The sequence below is a fragment of the Ochotona princeps genome, chromosome 16, assembly GCF_030435755.1.
Source record: "Ochotona princeps isolate mOchPri1 chromosome 16, mOchPri1.hap1, whole genome shotgun sequence".
Lineage (NCBI taxonomy): Eukaryota > Metazoa > Chordata > Mammalia > Lagomorpha > Ochotonidae > Ochotona > Ochotona princeps.
This window is the reverse complement of record NC_080847.1, coordinates 52,862,445-52,881,674: the sequence shown is the minus strand read 5'-3', so window position 1 is coordinate 52,881,674 and position 19,230 is coordinate 52,862,445. Positions and strand designations below refer to the sequence as shown.

Sequence of the window (19,230 nt, the reverse complement as noted above, 5' to 3'; positions counted from 1 at the left end):
TCAGCTCAGCTTTGGCCATTGCAGCCACTTGGAGAGTGAACCAGTAGATGGAAAATCTTTCTGTCTCTCTGTAAATCAGGCTTTCCAATTTAAAAAAAAATTACAAAAACAAGCCAGGGGGATGGGTGAGGTGTGTGTGTGCATAGGGGGCTGGGTTTGATTCGCTGCTCAGGGACCTCACGGACCCAGATGAGTTGGGTTGAGAGGCCTGGTGGGCGAGGCAGGGTGATGGAGAGAAACTGGCCACTGGGGGCCCTCCAGGCCACCATAGCTGCTCCTGTTCTGACCCTATTGACTCCCCTTGTGCCCTCCAACCACACATTTTTGTAAAATTTATTTTTAATATTTACTTGACAAAAAAAATTTACTTCAGAGTTACAGAGAGGCGACAGCTCTTCCATCCACTGGTTCTCTGGGTCTCCCCTGTCAGTGGTCTAAAGCCTTGGGCAGAGAGCTGACCAGGAGGCGGAGCAGGTGGGATTTGAACCGCTGCCGGTATGGGATGCTGGCGCTGCAGATGGGCCCCAGGACAGGCCTCCAAGGCACCGGTTCGGTTCTGACCTCGGAGCTTTTGCACCAGGAGCCCAGCAGGCTCTCTGTGACAGGCGATATTGGGGTTCCCAGACTTCCCTGTCCGTCCTGGATGTTTAACATCCTGGCTTTACACAGGGGTCCCCAGGGTGTGCCCAGGCTCCAGCCAGGCTGTGGCCACAGGGGAAACACCGGGCGTTGAACAGGCACAAGCCGGCCTGTTGGAAGGCCGGGTGGGAGCTGGGCCCACGCGGGGTCGCTTCCCATCGGCTCAGCATCCCAGCCGTGGAAGAGGGTCTCACCGCGACCTCGCTCAAGTGCAACTCTGAGAGTGTTCCCATTGAGGGACCCGGTCACCCCGCCCCATGGTGGCCTCATGCATCATCACCACCCAGCACAGTACCTGGCTGCTTATCCCACAGCTTATTGTATAAACGCCTGTTTGCAGCGGCAGAGCCCCGAAGAAGGGGTTCCCCAATTTTCCAGCCATCCTCTCCCTCAATTCTGCACGCCGCGGGAGCCAATCCCGATGCGTTGCATTGATCCTCTCGGCTCTCTTCCTGCCAGGCTTTGTTCGTGCTTCTCGGCCATCCTCCTGCACGCCTCCGGCTTCGCCTCTCCCTTAAGCTGTTCTCCCTCAATTCTTTCAGTGCGCACGCGCAGTCTTCCTCATTGGGCCCGCCCTCACGGAGTGACGGGTAATATCAACCAATGGCGCCTAGAAAAAGTTGGAATGGCCCGCCCCCTTCTTTGAGGACGCCTCACGGCCCTCCGCCCCCTTACTGAATATTCATGAAGAAGGCGAGTAGACGGCACTCCGCGTCAGGGCGGGCGCCATGAAGTAGGAGTGTGGGGGAATCGGGGTTCCGTGGGAAGCTTCGGGGGTGGGCTCCAAGATGGGAGGCGGCCTGAGGCGCCGGGGCGGGAAGACCCTCGGGGAGCCCGGGACGGGAGCCTCGGGGCTCCGGGAGTTCGGCAGGGAGCGGTGGGCAGGTCCCCGGAGGGAGGGAGCTGGAGCCGGCGGGTCGGGGACGCTCACCCTGCAGACCCCGCCGCCAGGCTCAACGTGGACGGGCTGCTGGTCTACTTCCCGTATGACTACATCTACCCGGAGCAGTTCTCGTACATGCTGGAGCTCAAGCGCACGCTGGACGCCAAGGTAGGTGGGCGGCGGGCCCTTGGTGGGGAGGGGGCGTCCTGGGTCGGAGCCCCGGACCCACAGGCCTGGGGCAGGTCGGTTAGCCTCCTGGGTGGGCAGTTTCCACACACACACACACCCGGGGTACTGGGTTGTCTGGGGGTCCCGCAAAGCAGCAGGGGGCAGACCACTTCGTGTCTTCAGGTCCCGTGGTGGGCACGGCAGTGTGCAGGGGGACAGATACCGGAGGTCGCAGTGCTGCCCAAATCCTACAGCTCACAGGCCAACCCCACGCAACCAAACCTTTTTCTGGCTCCAGATTTCAGTTAAAAAAGAGTTGCCTGTGTGTTCCATCCTGTGTTAAATGTTTAACCCGTGCATTCTCGTGGGCATCAACAAAGCTTCTTTTTGTTGTTGTTGTTGTTTATCTGAAAGGCACGGACAGTGTGTTTGGTTGTTGGGGCTATGGTGGAAGCCAGGAGGGGTAAGACAGCGACCAGGGGCTTGAGCCATCATCTGTTGCCCCCAGGATGGGCCTTAGCAGGAAGCCGGGTCAGAGAACACAGGAACGGGATTGTAGCCGGGGCACTTGGGCATGGGACGTGGGTGTCCTGGGTGGCATGGAACTGTTGTGCCAAACTCCTGCCTTAGGGTCATTTTGGGAGAGGACAGGGTTTCCAGCCGCTGCCCAACCCGCTCCAAGCCCGCAATAGCCAGGCTGACACGGAGAGCCGAGTTTCCCACGCGGGTGGATGGCAGTGGTGCAATGACCTGTACCCACACACTGCCTCGCCAGGCGCGTGAGTAGGGAGCTGGAGCTGAAGTGGAGCAGCTGGGACTTGAACCTGTGTTCTGATGGGGGATGTGAGCGTTGCAAGCAGCTGCTGAGCCTGCTGTGCCACAGCCCTCACTCTTCCTCGAGGTTCTGAAAGTCTTGTCATTCCCCCACCAACACACAGGGTCATGGGGTCCTGGAGATGCCCTCAGGCACCGGGAAGACTGTGTCACTACTGGCCTTGATCATGGCATACCAGCGGGTGAGTGAGAGCCCCCACCCCACCCGCAGCCTGTGGAGGGGGCGAGGGCAGGGCCTGGCCAGGGGCTGAGGCCACTTCTCGTCGGTCGGCAGGCGTATCCGCTGGAGGTGACCAAGCTCATCTACTGCTCCCGGACGGTGCCTGAGATTGAAAAGGTGAGCTGGGCTCACGCCGGCCTCGGGGGTCCCTAATGGCAGCCCCGTGGTGGGGTAGGGCCTGGGCTTCCAGTGAGGGGGGCGTCCCACTACCCACTCCCGTCTGGAACAGGTGATCGAGGAACTGCGCAAGCTGCTCACCTTCTATGAGAAGCAGGAGGGCGAGAAGCTGCCATTCCTGGGCCTGGCCCTGAGCTCCCGCAAGAACCTGTGCATCCATCCCGAGGTGCGTGCGCCCCCACCCCGTGCCACCCCGAGCCACGCAGTCCCCTCCGGTCACGGGTCCTGGAGCCCCCCGCCCCAACCCAGTCTTCCTGCTGAGGTGTGCAGGGGGCTGTTTCCAGAGGTTCCTTGTCAGAATAGGAGTAGCTGCTCATGTTTCAGCGAGCACACCTGGGGAGCCCACCTGCTCGGGCCCTGCAGCTCCTGGCTTCCTGGTGACCTGGGGAGCCCACCCGCTGCAGCCCTGCAGCTCCTGGCTTCCTGGTGGAAATTTTTTTTTTTTTTTTGTAAAGGTAGAGAAAGAGAGATCTCCTGTCCATGGCTCATTCCCCAGACACCTGCACAAACTGCATCTGGGCCAGGCTGAGGCTAGGAGCCAGGGACGCTGCCAGGGTCTCCTCTGTGTGTGCCGGAGACCCAAGTGGGTCTGGGTTGGGCCGCCACCTGCTGCCTCCCAGCGTGCAGGTCAGCAGGAGCAGGGCTTAGGAGCAGAGTTGACTGGGACACGGGCACCCTGAGGGGCATCCGAACCACTGCACAAAGCACCTGTCCCACCTGTGCTTTTAAAGTAGGAACCTTTCATCTTTCTTTATTTTAGACTTTTTTTTTGAAAGGCAGGCTTATAGAAAGAGAGACAGGTCTTCCATCTACCGGTTCACGTTTCTTATGGCTACAGTGTGCATTGGTGGGCCAGGTGGAAGCCAGGAGCACTGGGTGGCATGTGGTAACATGCGGGTGACAGGGGCCCAAGCATTTGGCCCATCTGCTGCTTTCTGAGGCGCATTAGCAGGGAGCTGGATTGGAAGTAGAGTAGCCGGGGCTGGAACCAGTGCCTATATGGGATGTTCACACTGCAGATGGTGGCTTAAATGGCTGTGCCACAGCATCAGCCCCAGGCTTTTCTGTGCAGTGCAGGTTGGGTAACTGCTTTATGCCCAGGGGCCTTGATGACGTGGAGGGGGCAACGGGGTGCTGATCACCCCAGCAGTGAAGCCACCTGCCTGGACCTGTCCCACTCCCAGGCTCTGGGTGGCTGCATTGCCCCAGGGCTGTGAGGAGGGCAGAGGGGAGTGAGTCATCACTGTGGACTGACGGCCGGGGCTGGGTACCCTGGGACCTGTGCCACACCCCCTTGCCTCTTGTGGAGTCCCATTTGAGGGGACTTGAAGGATCCCCAGGGGAAAGTGGAACTGAAAGATAAGTTCATATTGTTAAAAAAAAAAGTTGTGGAAAGTCACGCTGGATTTTTGCCTCTTGCACGTGTTCTAGCCACTTTTTTATTTTTTTAAATACCTGCAACAGCTGGGCGAGATGGAAGTTAGAGGCCAGATGTCAATCCACATCTCTGTTTTAGAGGGTTTTTTTAAAGGCAAATTGACGGAGAGGACGAGGAGATAAAAAAATCTTCCATCTGACCGGTTCACTCCCCAAGTGGCCACAACGGCCGGAGCTGAGCCAGTCTGGAGCCAGGAGCCAAGGCTTTGGACCGTCCTCGACTGCTTTCCCAGGCCACAAGCAGGGAGCTGGATGGGAAGCGGGGCCGCCGGGACACAAATCAGCACCCATATGGGGTCCCAGCACAAGGCGAGGACTTAGCCACTGAGCCATCGCACCAGGCCCTCAAGCCACCATTTGTGATGCCTGCATCTCACATTGGGGTGGGAGTTTAGAGTCCTGGCTTCTCTGCTTCTGATCCAGCTCCCTGCTAATGCACCTGGGAAAGCAGCGGAGGACACCTCAACATCTGGGCCCTGTGCCTACAGGGGAGACCAGGAAGCAGCCTGGCCTGCCTCTGGCCATTGCAGCCATGTAGGGGTGAACCAGCAAACGACAGTCTCTCTCTGTTTCCACCCATATAACTGCCTTTCACATAACTAAATCAAAGATTTTTTCAGTAAATAAGTGAAAATAAAAGTTGTCTGCAATTCCCAAGCTCCGACCCTTCAGCACTGAAATGCCAAGTGCCAGCGCCATGCCGCCCGGGAAAGCCCCACCTGTGGCCACACGCGGCGTGTCCCTCGCACACGCACCAACGCCTTCTCGTGGCAGCGCTTCGGCTGCACGTACACGCTGACCCCGAAGCATCGCCCCACCCCCACCCCTATAGCTCATTACAATCTGGATTTCAGCATACTCTGGGTCACCAGGTCGGGGCCGTCCACCTGTGACAGTCCTGCGTCTTGTGACCTCAGCCAGGTCCCCAGCTGTTCCAACTAGTGGTGACACAGGTGGGCGTTGTCCAGCCTGCTCTCTCCCGCACCGCGAGGCATGGAAGCCGGGGGTGGAGGAGTGTCTGTGTCCCTCACCCACCCAGCCTCACTGCTGCCCCCACCCCCAGGTGACACCCCTGCGCTTCGGAAAGGACGTGGATGGGAAGTGCCACAGTCTCACGGCCTCCTACGTGCGGGCACAGTACCAGCAGGACACCAGCCTGCCCCACTGCCGCTTCTATGAGGTGTGAGAACGTGCCTGGGGCCCAGGGCTGGGCAGTGGGGGGATGGGGCGTGTGAGCTCAGCCCTCCATTACCCACCTTCCTCTCCCCAACCAAGGAATTTGATACCCATGGGCGCCAGGTGCCCCTCCCTGCTGGCATCTATAACCTAGACGACCTGAAGGCCCTGGGCCAGCGCCAAGGCTGGTGCCCGTACTTCCTCGCTCGGTACTCGGTGAGGAGACCAGGAGTGGCGGGCAGAGGGGAAGCGGTGAGGGTGGCCAGCGTGGGCCCACCTCCATGTGCTGTGGCCCCCGTGAGTCGGTGCCTTTGTCTGTCTTGGCTTTGTCCCTTCATCTGTGCCTCGCTCCATGGACCTGTGTTGGAGGGAGTCAGGTGTGGGGGCGACCGGCTCAGGCTGACCCGGACTGCTGCCATCTCCCACCCCCGCAGATCCTGCACGCCAATGTGGTGGTCTACAGCTACCACTATCTCCTGGACCCCAAGATCGCCGACCTGGTCTCCAAAGAGCTGGCCCGCAAGGCTGTGGTGGTCTTTGATGAGGCTCACAACATCGGTGAGGAGGGGGCCAGGCCACGTCCTCGGCCCAGCTCTCCCCAAGCCCGCTTGCCCCGAGACCCACATCGTCTCCTTGCTCCCGACAGACAACGTCTGTATCGACTCCATGAGCGTCAACCTCACACGCCGCACCCTGGACCGCTGCCAGGCCAACTTGGAGACCCTGCAGAAGACCGTGCTCAGGTGGGCATCCATGCAGCCCACCCTTCAACTCTGGGGGGCCCAGCCGGCCACGCATCACCATGCCCTCCCTGCGCCCTCCCCGCAGGATCAAGCAGACGGATGAGCAGCGCCTGCGGGATGAGTACCGGCGCCTAGTGGAGGGGCTGCGGGAGGCCAGCATAGCCCGCGAGACGGATGCCCACCTGGCCAACCCCGTGTTGCCCGACGAGGTGCTACAGGGTGAGCTGCTTGCGCCCTGCCCCACTGCGCGCCCTGCCCCCACTGTGGCCGGCGTGCGCCCCACGTGACCGAGCCCTGTGTCCTTGCAGAGGCGGTGCCCGGCTCCATCCGCACAGCCGAGCACTTCCTGGGCTTCCTGAGGAGGCTGCTGGAGTTCGTCAAGTGGCGCCTGCGCGTGCAGCACGTGGTGCAGGAGAGCCCGCCCGCCTTCCTGAGCAGCCTGGCGCAGCGCGTGTGCATCCAGCGCAAGCCGCTCAGGTATGAGCCCTGCTGGGCCCTAGCGGCCATCGGGCAAGGCTGGAGCTGGCCCTGGGCTCCTGGGGCTGGGCAGGGCACCCAGCTGGCACGGGAGGCTTCTGGGGTCTCCCCAGTTTGGAGTTTTGCTCCCCTCTCCGTGGGGACAGGGACAGGGACCCTGCAGGGGAGCTGCTGATGGGGGCTGAGGCCAGACCCCAAAGACAAGAGGGGAGGCGCCCTCCACAAGAGGGCAAGGTGTTTCCAATGCAGGCAGGCTCCCTGCACTGCCAGGGGACAGGGAGGAGGCATGGCCATGCCTCCCCAGGGTCAGCTTACACTCTGCCTGGGAGGCTGTGGAACTGTGCAGATGGCTCTGGGTGACCGCATGGCCATGCAGGATTAGTGTGACCACCACGAGGTCCTGGGTACCTGTCCCTATTTTGTGGAGACCCACGTAGGAAGTCAGGTGAGGCTTGTGACAGGTGGACCTGGGACAGCCTGTCTCATGCCATCATGTTCAGTGGCCGTGTGTGCGTGCACTCGCACGGCTACATGACGTTAGCCTGGAGGTGGGGTGCCCTGTGCCCTGCTGAGCCCTGCTCGCTGCCCTTCCGCCTCCCCACAGGTTCTGCGCCGAGCGCCTGCGTTCCCTGCTGCACACCCTGGAGATCGCCGACCTGGCGGACTTTTCCCCCCTCACCCTCCTCGCCAACTTCGCCACCCTTGTCAGCACCTACGCCAAGGGTGAGCTCCCTCTGCCAGGCGGGCACCTGGGCTCACTGCTGCCCAGTCTGGAGGCCACGGGCACTCGGCCACTCTGGCCTCAGGGGCTGGGTTCATCTCAAAGGCACTGATGATTGGTTACAGCAGGAGAGGGAGGGGCAGAGAGAGGTGGTGGCGGAGGTTGGGCGGGGGAGGGGGTGGGATCTTCTGCCTGCTGCTTCACTCTCCAGGGCCTACAGCAGGTGCGCCTGGGCTAGGCCGAAACCAGATCCTGGAAGCCCAGCCTGGTCCGCCCATAGCGGCACCCCCTGCTGCCTCCTGGGGCACCTTGATAGGAACTGTGGGTGTCTGAGCTGAATCTTAAGCATCATGCCAAATACCCAGCCCCACACGCGGTTCTCTGGTAGCTAAGAGGGACAGGGTGGTGGTCGGGGAGAAGGCAGTAGGCAGTACGCTTGGGTCCAAGGCTGGCCCTGGGCACTGGGAAAGGGCACGCCAGGTGTGGCCATGGCCATGATCGCCCCTGCCCGGTCACCAGGCTTCACCATCATCATCGAGCCCTTTGACGACAGGACCCCGACCATCGCCAACCCCATCCTGCACTTCAGGTGAGCGCCAGCCTGGGTAGGGCCCCAGCTCCTCCCCAGTGTGGTGCTCACCACCCTGTGCCCCCTGCAGCTGCATGGATGCCTCACTGGCCATCAAGCCTGTGTTCGAGCGCTTCCAGTCGGTTATCATCACCTCTGGGGTGAGGAGCCCTCCCCAGTCCCAGCAGGGGGGTCGGGGATGCCTGCCTGGCCCTGCTGAGCCCCCACATTCCTGGACCCACTACAGACCCTGTCCCCGCTAGACATCTACCCCAAGATCCTGGACTTTCACCCCGTCACCATGGCAACCTTCACCATGACACTGGCCCGGGTCTGCCTATGCCCTATGGTGAGTGGGAAGGATGGGGGCAGGGGCAGAGGAAGTGCAGCCCTGGACTCTGCTGTACCAGCTGTGAAATGGGGTGCATCCCCTGGGGCTCAGAGAGGGTTCTGAGAGAACAGTAAAGCTTGGTAAGATCTGGGATCCTCTGGTTCCAGATTCTTCAGCTGGTGCCCTGGGTAAGGCCTGTGGGTGCGGGAAGGAGGTCTGAGCTAGTGGGGTGTGGTCAGCCCCCCAGGTGGCGGCTGCAGAGGCTTTGGAAAACCGCCCACTCCGAGGTGACCTGGGGTTGCCTCTGTTCACGGAGTCTGTGCCAAATTTGGGGCTGCCCTACAGAGGCTGTGATGGGCGATGGGCATAACCACCCCACCATGTGCCCCGCATGCTGGGGGCAAGGGCAGAGCAGGCGCAGAGGCACTCTGCCGTGCCCCTGCAGCCTCAGGTGGTGACATGGCTGGAGCCCAGGGCGCCTGTCGCGTGGTACAGGTGGTGGTCTAGGGGAGGGCCTGCTGTGGCCGGGGCAGGTGGAGATGGCCTGTAGCCTGTGCCCATGCCCAGCCGAACTGCCATGGCTGCTTCACCTCCCGCCTCTTGCTTGCCTCAGATCATCGGCCGTGGCAACGACCAGGTGGCTATCAGCTCCAAGTTTGAGACCCGGGAAGACATCGGTAGGCTACCCACCCCCACAGTGGCTGCTGGGGGATCTCAGGGCAGGTGCACTGGTCGGTGGGTCAGGTCAGGCATCCCCAGCCTGAGGCAGAGTGACACGAAGGGATCACTTCCTGCCTCCCTGCTTGTCTGCTGGGCTTGACGGATGCCACCTCGCCACACTGCAGGAGGAGGGGGAGGGGCGGGCTCCCTGGGACAGGGAGGAGGAAGAGGAGGTAACAGCCCTGGAGCCACATGGCCCTGGTGGGATTTCTGGGCATCTGAGGGGTAGGCCGGAGGAGCTGACCGGCCTGTGCACACGCAGCCGTGATCCGGAACTACGGGAACCTGCTGCTGGAGATGTCAGCCGTGGTGCCCGACGGCATCGTGGCCTTCTTCACCAGCTACCAGTACATGGAGAGCACCGTGGCCTCCTGGTACGAGCAGGTACGCCCGGCCCCGCGGCCACACCCCTGTTCTCCAGGGTTCCCCTGCAGACCCACCTCCAACCCACATGGCCTCGGGTCAAGGGAGGAGGGAGACAGCAGCAGCCATGGCCCCAGCTGGGCGCCGTGCACGTGGAGGAGGGTTCAGGCTACGGCACGCCTTAGCCAAAGCCCACAGGGACCATCCTGGGCAGTGTGGGTGAGGCTGTGGGATGTCATGGTTAGTGGGCTGTGGACAGAGGGGCCTATGACTCAGGGCAGGGATGGCCCAGAAGGTTCTGGGGTCGTGACTTTGGCTGGTGGAAGGGTGGGCTCTTCACCCTCCAGAGCCTGGCCGTGGTCCTGTGGAAGCCAGTAGGACCTGAGGATCTGCTGAGCTGTCCCTGCTACCCTGTGGGGAAGGGGTTTGCAGACCCTCCCAGCAGCCCCCGCTGCTTCCCGCAGCACCAGTTGGAGCTGGGGGCGGGCAGAGCCAGGGGCGCCGTGTGCACGGCTGCCCTAAGCCCCAGCAGGGCTGGGTGACCCTGGCACTGACACTGTGGACCCCCACCCCCAGGGAATCCTTGAAAACATTCAGCGGAACAAGCTGCTTTTCATCGAGACGCAGGACAGCGCCGAGACCAGCGTGGCCCTGGAGAAGTACCAGGAGGTGAGTGGCAGCCGAGCGGGCTGGGCAGTGGCGGTGTGGAGGGCTGTGCGGTCACACCTGGGCCTTCCCTGCCCCAGGCCTGTGAGAACGGCCGCGGTGCCATCCTGCTGTCTGTGGCGCGGGGCAAGGTGTCTGAGGGAATCGACTTTGGTGAGTGTCCCAGCCTCGCCCGCGCCCCCACCCTGCCTGCCTTGCCACCGCTGCCCGCTAACCGCCCTGCCCCGCCCCCAGTGCACCACTTCGGTCGGGCCGTCATCATGTTCGGCGTCCCCTACGTCTACACACAGAGCCGCATACTTAAGGTGAGCCTAAGGGGCTGGCCAGGTCCAAGGAGGGGCAGGGCCAGGCGGCTAGGCCCACCACTGCCCCTTGATCCCCAGGCGCGGCTCGAGTACCTGCGGGACCAGTTCCAGATCAGGGAGAACGACTTCCTCACCTTTGACGCCATGCGCCACGCCGCCCAGTGCGTGGGTCGCGCCATCAGGGGCAAGACCGACTACGGCCTCATGGTCTTCGCCGACAAGGTGCGAGCCCACCCCCGATTCCCCATGCGGGGGTCATGGGGTCCCCAGTCCCCCGGTGCTGATGCCCTGCCCGTCCTCCCCCAGCGGTTTGCACGTGCCGACAAACGGGGAAAGCTGCCCCGCTGGATCCAGGAGCACCTGACGGACGCCAACCTCAACCTGACCGTGGACGAGGGCGTCCAGGTGGCCAAGTACTTCCTGCGGCAGATGGCACAGCCCTTCCACCGGGTAGGCTCTGCCGCCAGCCTGCCTGTGCTGCCGCTCCTCCGGGAAAGGCCCAGGGGTTTCTCCTTGGTGCCCCGCTGCCCGGGTGTGTCCCTGTGGCAGCTCTAGGTGCCTGGGGGGCTCCTTGCCTCCCTCGGCCTCATGTTCTGTCCCTGCCTGTCACTCCTGCAGGAGGACCAGCTGGGCTTGTCCCTGCTCAGCCTAGAGCAGCTGCAGTCGGAGGAGACGCTGCGGCGGATTGAGCAGATTGCCCAGCAGCTGTGAGCCCGGGCCACCCAGCACCCAGCAGGTAACGTCAAGCTGCCGGCCCTGGGGAGGGAGCCTCACCCTCAAGGAAGGCCAGGCACGCAGCCTCAGGCTGAATCCAGAACCTTTAATCGTAGGGGTAGCTAGGGCACGGAAGGGGCTCCCTCTGCTACTGTCCCCCTCCCCCAGCCAGTGTTCTTCAGCAGCTGGGGCCCAGTCAGTCTTAGCGGGGGCTCAGCTCCTGAGTGCTGGTACTGAGGGTTCGCAGGGCTTCACTCAGACGCCGGCCTGGGAGCTGGGGACAGGATAGGCCGGTTGGAGGGGGACCAGAGGCAGGCACCCTCCACCCCACCCTGTCTGGCCCCCTCACCTCCTGCTGGGCGGCGACACCCCGGGCCCTGTCGGCCGTCAGCGTGCTGAGCGACACTGCCCTCTTCATCCTGCAGGGGGAGCCAGAGGACCCAGTGGCTCGCAGGGAAGGACTTGTGGGGTGCAGGGGTGCGTGGCCTGCCGGAGCCCGCACTCACCCGGCCATTCCAGCGGCAGGGCCCTCACCACGGAGCCGGGACACCAGCTTCTCACTGCCCCGCCGGATGGACTCCCGGAGCTTGGAGAAGGAGCTGCTGCGGCGCAGGGCCTGGGGGGGGACGCCAGGGCGGTGGGTCAGCCCCTTGGCTGGCCGGCCCCGCTGCCCCGGCCCCGGCTTGGGATCCAGACCGAGCTTTCCCCTTACCTGTTGCTCCGAATCACCAGTCGTGCCTGTGTTGGGGGCCCCTGAGGGACAGAGGGGGCCGGTGAGGGGGAGGGACGCAGGGCCGGGGCTGACAGGGTGGGGTGCACCCGGTGGGCGGGGCTCACCGAGTGGGGCGGGCAGCTGCTCCCGGTGCAGGATCTGCTTGTAGAGCTCCTCCGCCTGCTCGTACTTGTTCTGCTTCAGGTAGGCCGAGGCCTGCGCGGGGGCAGCTGCTCAGGACCCCATCCCCTCAGCCCCCCATGCTGCCAGGGGGCCCGGCGCGGGTGACTGTGGGGAGACCCTCCCATGGCCCCGCCTCCTGGGCTCCCCGTGCCCAGCACAATAAACCTCAGACAGTGCTCTCGTGGTCTGCACTGCTTCCTTTTCCCCTCGCACCCCGAGGAGCCCCCTCACCAGGTTGTTCTTGGTCTTGGCCACATTGGGGTCCTGGGGGCCACCCAGGGCCTCGTAAATGCTGAGGGCACGAGTGTAGTGGCGCTCCACGTCCTCAAACTTGCCCTGGTTCTGGCAGAGCAAGGCCAGGTTGTTGAGCTGCTTGGCCACATCCGGGTGGTCGGCGCCCAGCACCTGTGGGGGTCAGAGGTCACAAGTCATCAGGGATGTATGCAGTTGGGTTGCACGTCAGGGTTACAGTGTCAAGGGGGGGCTCATGGGGTCAGAGGTCACAGTGGTACAGGGTTGCCCCGGGGAGATGCGGGGATGGCATTGAGCTGGGGGACCACACAGGGTTGGACCAGGCTGGGGGAACATGTGTAGAGAGGTCAGGTCATGGGATGGGGTGTTCTCAAGGGGACTGAGGGCCAGAGGTCCCAGCAGCAAAAGACGCCACAGTGAGGGACTGGGAGGACCCCAGGAGAGGTGGGACCTGGGCGCTGGAGGACGTGAGCCGCTGACCTTCTCGCGGATCTCCAGGGCGCGCTGGCACAGTGGTTCCGCCTCCCGGTAGCGTCCCCGCTTCCCATACAGGACAGCCAAGTTGTTGAGAGTAGCAGCCACCTGCGGGAGGAGGGGCATATCTCGGGCAGGTGGGCATCGGGCTGGGGTAGACACACAGCGGGTGAAGCTACTGTCTGCAGTGCCGGCACGTCCCATGGGCACATTCCACACACCGCTGTCCCGGCTGCTCCCCATTCAGCCGCCTGCACCCATGTGGGCTGTGTCCATTTGGGAAGCGAACTGGTGGAAGGAAGAGTTTTCTCTTTCCATCATCACTTTCCCATTTATTATTTTTTAAAGGCTGAGAAAGATCTTTCATCTGCTTGTTTACTCCCCAAATAGCAACGATGGCCTTAACCGGGCCAGTGCAAAGCCAGGGGCTTCTGGGTCTCCCTACATAGGTGCAGGGGCCCAAGGACTTGAGCCATCTTGGCTGCTTTTCTAGGCCCTTAGGAAGAAGTTGGAAGGCAGGTGGAGCCAGGACTCAAACTGGTGCCCATATGCGATGCTGGCACTGCAGGCAGAGGCTTAACTGGCTATACCACACTGCCAGCCCATTAACCCTATTAACCCTGAAGTAAGTCAGATGGACAGGCATGCCCCCTCTCCCCAGGGGCCACTCACTGCGGGGTGCTCAGGGCCCAGCGTCTGCTCCCGGATCTGCAGGGCATCATGGAGGAGGTCCGTGGCCTCCTTGTACTTGTTCTGGTCCCTAAGGGGCAGTTGGGGGGAGATTGGCCAAGGTGCAGTGGCTGGCACTGGGCTGGCCCTGCCAGGCCCAGGGAGTGAGCTAAGTATGCATAGGTGGGTCTCCTCACATCTCCCATCTCGGGCACCCCAGTATATTCACCGCCCCACTTGTCCTCCGCCATTCTGTCCCTGCCCTCACCGGTATACCAGTGCCAGGATGTTGAGCATGGTGGCCACGTCGGGGTGGCAGTGGCCTGAGCTGCGCTCCAGGTCCTCGAGCGCCTGGCGGCACAGGGGCACGGCCACCTCATAGCGGCCCTGCCCCGCGTACTGGATCACAAGGTTGTGCAGTGTCCGCAGCCGGGCAGGGATCTCATAGCCACCCTGCTGGGCCGCCGCCGTACCAGCCACCTCAGGGCCTGGAGGAGGCAGGCACCCAGTCACTGCACGCCTCCCGCGAGGGGACCCCCGTGCCCTGCCAGTGCCAACTCTAACTGGTCCAGGGAGACTGTGGGTGCACGGCCAGCTTGGCTCACAGGTGGCAGTTCTGGGTTCACAGCCAGCAGCCTCACCTGCGGCGCCTCATCCTGCTAACACCTGCCGTGTCCTGCCCACCTCAGATCCCGGCTGCCCGTGTCCAGGGCCCCACACCCACCTCTCCTCTCTTCCTCCTCACTGGGGATCAGGGAGGCCAGGCTGTCTCGGCGAGGGGGGGACTCGGGCCGCTGTGGGCAGGACAGGAAAGTGGAGTGTCAGGAGGCTTGGGGGAGCCTTGGGGGGCTCCTGGAGATGGGGGAGGTGAGGAGCAGCTGGAGGAGGGAGGCTCTGGGGCCCCAGGCAGCGCACCGGGCTGGTGGTGGGCTCGTCGTACTGCCGTAGCTGCCCCAAGAACTCAAGGTGGCTCTTCTCTTCCTCCAACTGGGCCACCGCCTCCTCGCTGGCCCGCAGGCGCCGCTGCGTCTCCTCCAGCTCCTCCCGCAGCCACACATTCTCCTGGGCCAGGCGCCGGGCCTGAGCCCGCAACCGTTGCTTCTCTGCTTCGAGTGCGCCCACGTGCGCCGACAGAGCCAGCAGCACCTGCGAGGGGCGGTGGCTGGGGCTGGGTCCCAGGGCCCACCCCATGGCTCAGCCTCCTGCCTAGCCCTGGTGGCCAGTGGGCCCGACACCCTCATTCTATCTAGGGCCCCCCACATGCTGCAGAGGCATGCCAGTCAGGGGTGCTGAGGTTCCTGGGGTCACCCCGTGTCCCTCCAAAGGCTCCCAGGGGCCTTGCTGCTCTGGGGGGTCTGGTAGGGGAGGGGGTCCAGCTCCTCCTTGCCCCCTCATACCTGGGCCTCTCCCAGCCCCAGCTCCAGGGCTTCCAGCGAGTGTCTCACCACCTGCTGTTTCTCCTCCAGCAGCTCCGCACCAGCCACGGGGCCTGGGCCAGCCAAGGCCTCGGCTAGGTGCCCGGCCAGGCCACAGTGCTCTGCCCGCAGGGCCTCCAGCCCCTGCACCACCTGCCGTGTCTGCCTGATGAGCTCCTCTGGGCTCAACCCCGTGCTTCCGGGGGCCGCCACCTGCACCGACATGCCGCTCCTGCTGGGGTGGGTGCAAGCAGTAACCACGCAGGCCCTTATTCCGTCCCCGCCCCCCTTCCCGCACAGCAGGAGTCCCACCATCAAGCCCGGCCCCAGCTGGTGCCCAGCAAGCCCCGCCTACCACGCGCACGCAGATCTATGGGGTAACCCAGCCAGGTAGGCTCCAGGGCCAGCTCTGACATCCCAGGACCGGAGACTGATTGACCAAGGCAGGGCCAACAGCTGGCTTGGAGTCTCTCCCCCAGTCCTGCTGCCCTTTGCTTGCCTGGTCGCGCCACCCGCACCCCAAAGATCCAGCTGCCCTGGGACCGGCTGCCCTTGTCTCCCCACCAGCTGCAGGGTGAGGGGGCAGGGCCGTGTGGAGGCGGCGGCCGGACCGTGAGCTCATTCTGAAGGTGTTTTTGTTGGGAACCAGTCGGACCGCTGGGGCTGGGCGGGGCTGGGCGCCGGAAGCAGAGGCGGCCTCCTGGGTGGAAGGGACCGGCCTCCACAGACCCTGCGGGCCCAGGGTGGAGGGGGCTCTGGCCTCCGCCCTCTGCCCCAGACAGGCCCAGCCAGGGCCTGTTGGGACACACGTGTGGCAGGTGTGGCCATGGGTGTCGCTGGGCATTGGCAGCTGGGGGTAAGGAGTTGGGGGGAGGGAGTTACATGTGACAAGGCCACTGGATGAGGCTGGGGTCACCCTAGCTTTGTGCACACCTGCTTCTTAAAAACACAGGCACTGAGTTCACTTTGTGCTCTCAACAGAGCTCAGCCCCCATCTCCCACACAAGGTGACCCCAACCCCACCCTGCCCCAGTGACAGAAATAGCAAGATGTGGCCTGCCCTCAGGAAACCGAGACAGCGCTGGTGCCCGCCACTACCTATCACACTGCCATCCACGTGGGCACCAGTTCACTGAAGACCCCAGCAGAAATGCCAGCAATGTCTGTGGCACCCACATCACAGCCCCATGGGGCTCCATGGACCCTCTGCCCCTACCCAAAGCTGGCCACTCCCAGAGGCAACCATGGGCCACACCTGCCACACGTGTGTCCCAACAGGCTTAGTCAGCTCCCTGCTGACGCACCTGGGAAAGCATGGGAAAACTGTGTGTGTGTGCATACACACACACACACACGGGGGGGGGGGGGGCGGTTCCTGGCTGTTGGCTTATGGCTGGCTGCTGTGGCCGCCAGGGACATGAGCCACAGGATGGGAGAACTCCCCACAAAAACTTAAAACACAGGGCCAAATGCCATAGCCTAGTGGCTGAAGTCCTCGCCTTTCATGCACTGGGATCCCAAATGGGTGCCGGTTCGTGTCTCAGCTACTCCACTTCCCATCTAGCTCCCTGCTGTGGCCTGGGAAAGCAGTCAAGGACCGCCCAAAGCCTTGGGATCCTGCACTCATGTGGGAGACCTGGAGGAGGCTCCTGGCTCCTGGCTTCGGATGGGCTCAACACTGGCTTTTGCGGCCTCTTGGGGAAAAATTAAGATATTTCTCTCTGTCTCTGTAAATCTGATTTTCAAAAAAAAAAAAAAAATCTTTAAAAAGAAGTGCACTGCCCACCCCCACTCCCAGGTGTGTCCACTCAGAAACAAACCACGGCAGAGCACCACGCCGCCTCCTCCCTCCTCATCTGCACGATCTCCGCCAGCTGCTCTCTCTGCGGCCTCTCATACCTGCCCTTGCCAAGGTGCTCACACCAGCCACGGGCTCTCCCAGCCCCTCCTCTACCACCTGGCAACAGTGTCTGAACTGAGATGGCCAGCTGTGGGTGCCCGTGGCGTGGATGCCTGAGGTCACCGGCACGGGGCAGCTGCCATCCCTGCACACAGTGCCTGCCCAAGGCCCTACGGCCAGAGCCACAACCGCAGCCCACTCAGGTCCTGTCTCCGCGCACTGCCCCGTGGCTCCAGGACGTTCCCAGTCTCCAGGACCCAACTACCAGTTGGTGGCAGCCGAGCCTTCACGCATTCTCAGGTTCTCACCCGCTGTCCTGCAGCCACACACACACACCCACGCTGAGGACCAAAATCTTCCCTATGCAAGTAAGGAAAGTTCGAGAAGGTCGGTGGAGAAAACAGACTGCCAGAACTTTCTGGAGATCTCCACGCGCGCGCGCACACAGACGCACACACACACACACACGCCCCGCACTGCCGCCACTCGAGGGGAGCAGGCCGGAGTCGCCTGCGTACCCACGCGCGGCCTCCGAGCGCCCCGAGGCCTCTCGCGCCCGGCCCCGCCCCAGTCCCGCTCCTGTTTACCCGCGCACCGGGGGCCGAGGCTCGCTCCCAGCCGGGCCTGCACACCCCGGGGGAGCCCCCACGTTGCCAGGCGCGCGGGCCCAGGGGTGCGCCCAGCCCAGCCCCTCCTCCGTGAGCCCCATCAGCGCGGCTCCCCGGGACCCCCGCGGCCCACTCCCGCGCCCACCTGGCCGCACACGGCTCCGGGGTCCGGCGCGGCGGCGATGCGCTTCTCGGCGTCCCGCACACCCGGCACGCCCCGCGCTCCCGGCGGCGACCCGCGGCGGGCGTCTCCTGGGGGCCGGGCCGGCCGGGAACCCCGCCCTCGCCCCGCAGGTGCGGCGGCCACGCCCACGTCCGGGCCCCGCGGGACGCGCCGAGCCGGAGGTGGACCCCGCGCTGGGGCTCCGGCTGGGAGGCTTCAACTTTCTATTTATTTATTTATTTTTATAAACTTTGGGTCCCAGACGGCGGGCTTCGGTTTCTTCTCAGCCTTTTGGCTTGGAGCTTGTCTTTCGTCCGGTTGTTTCGCCAAGGTCGCCTCCTCCAAGGAACTTTCCTGACATGCCCCTACTCAGTGGCACTGAACACCCTCACTCCCGAGACTGTGCCCAAGAATTTGCAGAGCCGTGGGCCCGGCGTGGTAGCCTAGCGGCTAAAATCCTCTGCTGGTATGCGCCAGGATCCCATATGGCAGATGGTTCTTGTCCTGGCTGCTCCACTTTCCATCCAGCTCCCTGCTTGTGGCCTGGAAAAGCAGTGGAGGACGGCCCAAAGCCTTGGGACCCTGCACCCGTGCGTGAAAGAGGCTGGAGGAAGCTCCTGGCTCCTGGCTTCAGATTGGCTCAGCTCCGGCTGTTGCGACCACTTGGGGAGTGAACCAGCAATGGAAGATCTTTCTCTGTCTCTCCTTCTCTCTGAAAATCTGACTTTCCAATAAAAAAAATAAATACCTCTTTTAAAAAAAAGGATTTCCAGAGCCAAAAATTACTGTATGTGAGCCTATCGTTTTATTTTGTTATGTGTCAATAGCACGGGTCGCCCAGTTGGTGAGGCAGCGTGACTGTGAAGAGCTGGGTGTGGATAGACGGGCAGAGTGCAGCAGCAGCTTCCCCTGGGAAGGCAGTGGAGGATGGCCCAGGTGCTTGGGTCCCCTGCACTCAGGCACAAAGCCCTAGGAGGCACCTGGCTTCAGCCTGGCCCAGCCCTGGCTGTCGCAGCCATTGGGGGAGGGAACCAGTGGGGTGGAAGATCTCTCTCTTCCTGTCAAAGCTCTAGCTGCTTGTACAGTTTTCACAACCTGCCGGCTGCCTAAAGCAGGGGGCTCTGTGTCGCTGGCAGCACCAAGCCAGTGCCCGATGCAAGCCAGGCACTCTGTCGTGGGTGGCAACGTCAGGTCGGGGAGGGCAAGGGCGGCCGGGGACGCCACATGCGGTGGTCTACTCTCTGCAGGTCTGGGGGTGCTGCACCGCGCAATGTCTGCAGCAGGGGGCACTGTGGCCCCACCTACCCTCCAATAACCTCACCCCACCCTGACCCCCTCCTCTGAGCCCCACTGCAGGGGCTTCCTCCTTCAGGAAGCCCTCTCTGACTGCTCCCCCAGGCACACAGCTTCTTGGCTTCCTAACATCCCAGCTCTGGGTGGTTACTGGACAGACGCTGGACACAAAACTGGACATGCAGGAGGCCAACTTGAGAGATCGAGCCTTGGGTTAATTGCAAATGAGAAAACTGAGGCTGCCCCCCCCATTCCGCCCCCAGAACTTCTCCAGCCGTTTCTAGGCACAGCACTGGGGGAGGGGGACAGGGCAGTAGCTGAGTCCCTACCTCCCACCTCTGGCCCGCCTGATTTGTCCCTCCCTCACTGGGCAGTGCCAGGTGCCAGCCCCAACCTGCAGGACCCTCCAATCAGGGTCA

General features: G+C 63.0%; 3 protein-coding genes across 5 annotated transcripts in view; 2 read left to right on the top strand and 1 right to left on the bottom strand.

The window, feature by feature from the left end:
* Positions 1 to 7,399, top strand: part of SNRPD2 (small nuclear ribonucleoprotein D2 polypeptide) — a 184,986-nt gene extending 177,587 nt beyond the window's left edge. Inside the window, exon 4 of the mRNA XM_058674270.1 lies at positions 7,387 to 7,399. The gene's annotated coding sequence lies outside the window, so the exon portion shown is untranslated. The remainder of the gene's footprint in view (positions 1 to 7,386) is intronic.
* Positions 1,234 to 11,818, top strand: ERCC2 (ERCC excision repair 2, TFIIH core complex helicase subunit). Of its 2 annotated transcripts, XM_004597943.3 has the most exons (24): positions 1,234 to 1,372; positions 1,591 to 1,690; positions 2,629 to 2,706; positions 2,799 to 2,861; positions 2,974 to 3,087; positions 5,422 to 5,538; positions 5,634 to 5,750; positions 5,969 to 6,092; positions 6,181 to 6,277; positions 6,363 to 6,496; positions 6,586 to 6,754; positions 7,359 to 7,477; positions 7,995 to 8,064; positions 8,135 to 8,204; positions 8,291 to 8,392; positions 8,988 to 9,051; positions 9,357 to 9,478; positions 10,034 to 10,126; positions 10,204 to 10,276; positions 10,358 to 10,428; positions 10,507 to 10,650; positions 10,735 to 10,878; positions 11,047 to 11,164; positions 11,568 to 11,818. In XM_004597943.3, exons 1-23 carry the CDS (start codon positions 1,368 to 1,370, stop codon positions 11,137 to 11,139), a joined length of 2,283 nt encoding a protein of 760 aa, XP_004598000.1. In that variant the 5' UTR covers positions 1,234 to 1,367; the 3' UTR covers positions 11,140 to 11,164; positions 11,568 to 11,818. The 2 variants fall into 2 exon arrangements, 1 of the variants encoding a protein (XP_004598000.1); XR_009246802.1 differs by lacking the exons at positions 10,034 to 10,126; positions 10,204 to 10,276; positions 10,358 to 10,428; ... (2 more) ...; positions 11,047 to 11,164; positions 11,568 to 11,818 and having other exon boundaries at positions 8,307 to 8,392; positions 9,357 to 9,421.
* Positions 11,285 to 17,622, bottom strand: KLC3 (kinesin light chain 3). 2 transcript variants are annotated; one of them, XM_058674257.1, is made up of 13 exons: positions 17,501 to 17,622; positions 14,830 to 15,079; positions 14,348 to 14,578; positions 14,157 to 14,226; positions 13,701 to 13,920; positions 13,436 to 13,523; positions 12,770 to 12,871; positions 12,269 to 12,442; positions 11,980 to 12,070; positions 11,855 to 11,895; positions 11,649 to 11,758; positions 11,492 to 11,561; positions 11,285 to 11,416 (listed from the first exon to the last, which is right to left on the bottom strand). In XM_058674257.1, the coding sequence occupies exons 2-13, from the start codon at positions 15,070 to 15,072 to the stop codon at positions 11,345 to 11,347; spliced, it is 1,512 nt and encodes a 503-aa protein (XP_058530240.1). In that variant the 5' UTR covers positions 15,073 to 15,079; positions 17,501 to 17,622; the 3' UTR covers positions 11,285 to 11,344. The 2 variants fall into 2 exon arrangements, with proteins under 2 accessions (XP_058530240.1, XP_058530241.1); XM_058674258.1 differs by having other exon boundaries at positions 14,830 to 15,082; positions 17,501 to 17,592.
* Positions 17,623 to 19,230: the final 1,608 nt, after the last annotated feature.

What these genes read in the sequence shown, in the direction of transcription:
- ERCC2 (XM_004597943.3), top strand. An exon ending in TGTCAGCACCTACGCCAAGG is followed by an intron (nt 7,478 to 7,994) that starts GTGAGCTCCCTC and finishes CCCGGTCACCAG; the next exon opens with GCTTCACCATCATCATCGAG. An exon ending in TCATGGTCTTCGCCGACAAG is followed by an intron (nt 10,651 to 10,734) that starts GTGCGAGCCCAC and finishes GTCCTCCCCCAG; the next exon opens with CGGTTTGCACGTGCCGACAA.
- KLC3 (XM_058674257.1), bottom strand. Translation starts at nt 15,072, where the DNA reads ATGTCGGTGCAGGTGGCGGCCCCCGGAAGCACGGGGTTGAGCCCAGAG. An exon ending in TGAGGAGGAAGAGAGGAGAG is followed by an intron (nt 13,921 to 14,156) that starts GTGGGTGTGGGG and finishes TGCCTCCTCCAG; the next exon opens with GCCCTGAGGTGGCTGGTACG. An exon ending in GTGTCGCCGCCCAGCAGGAG is followed by an intron (nt 11,417 to 11,491) that starts GTGAGGGGGCCA and finishes TCCTGTCCCCAG; the next exon opens with CTCCCAGGCCGGCGTCTGAG.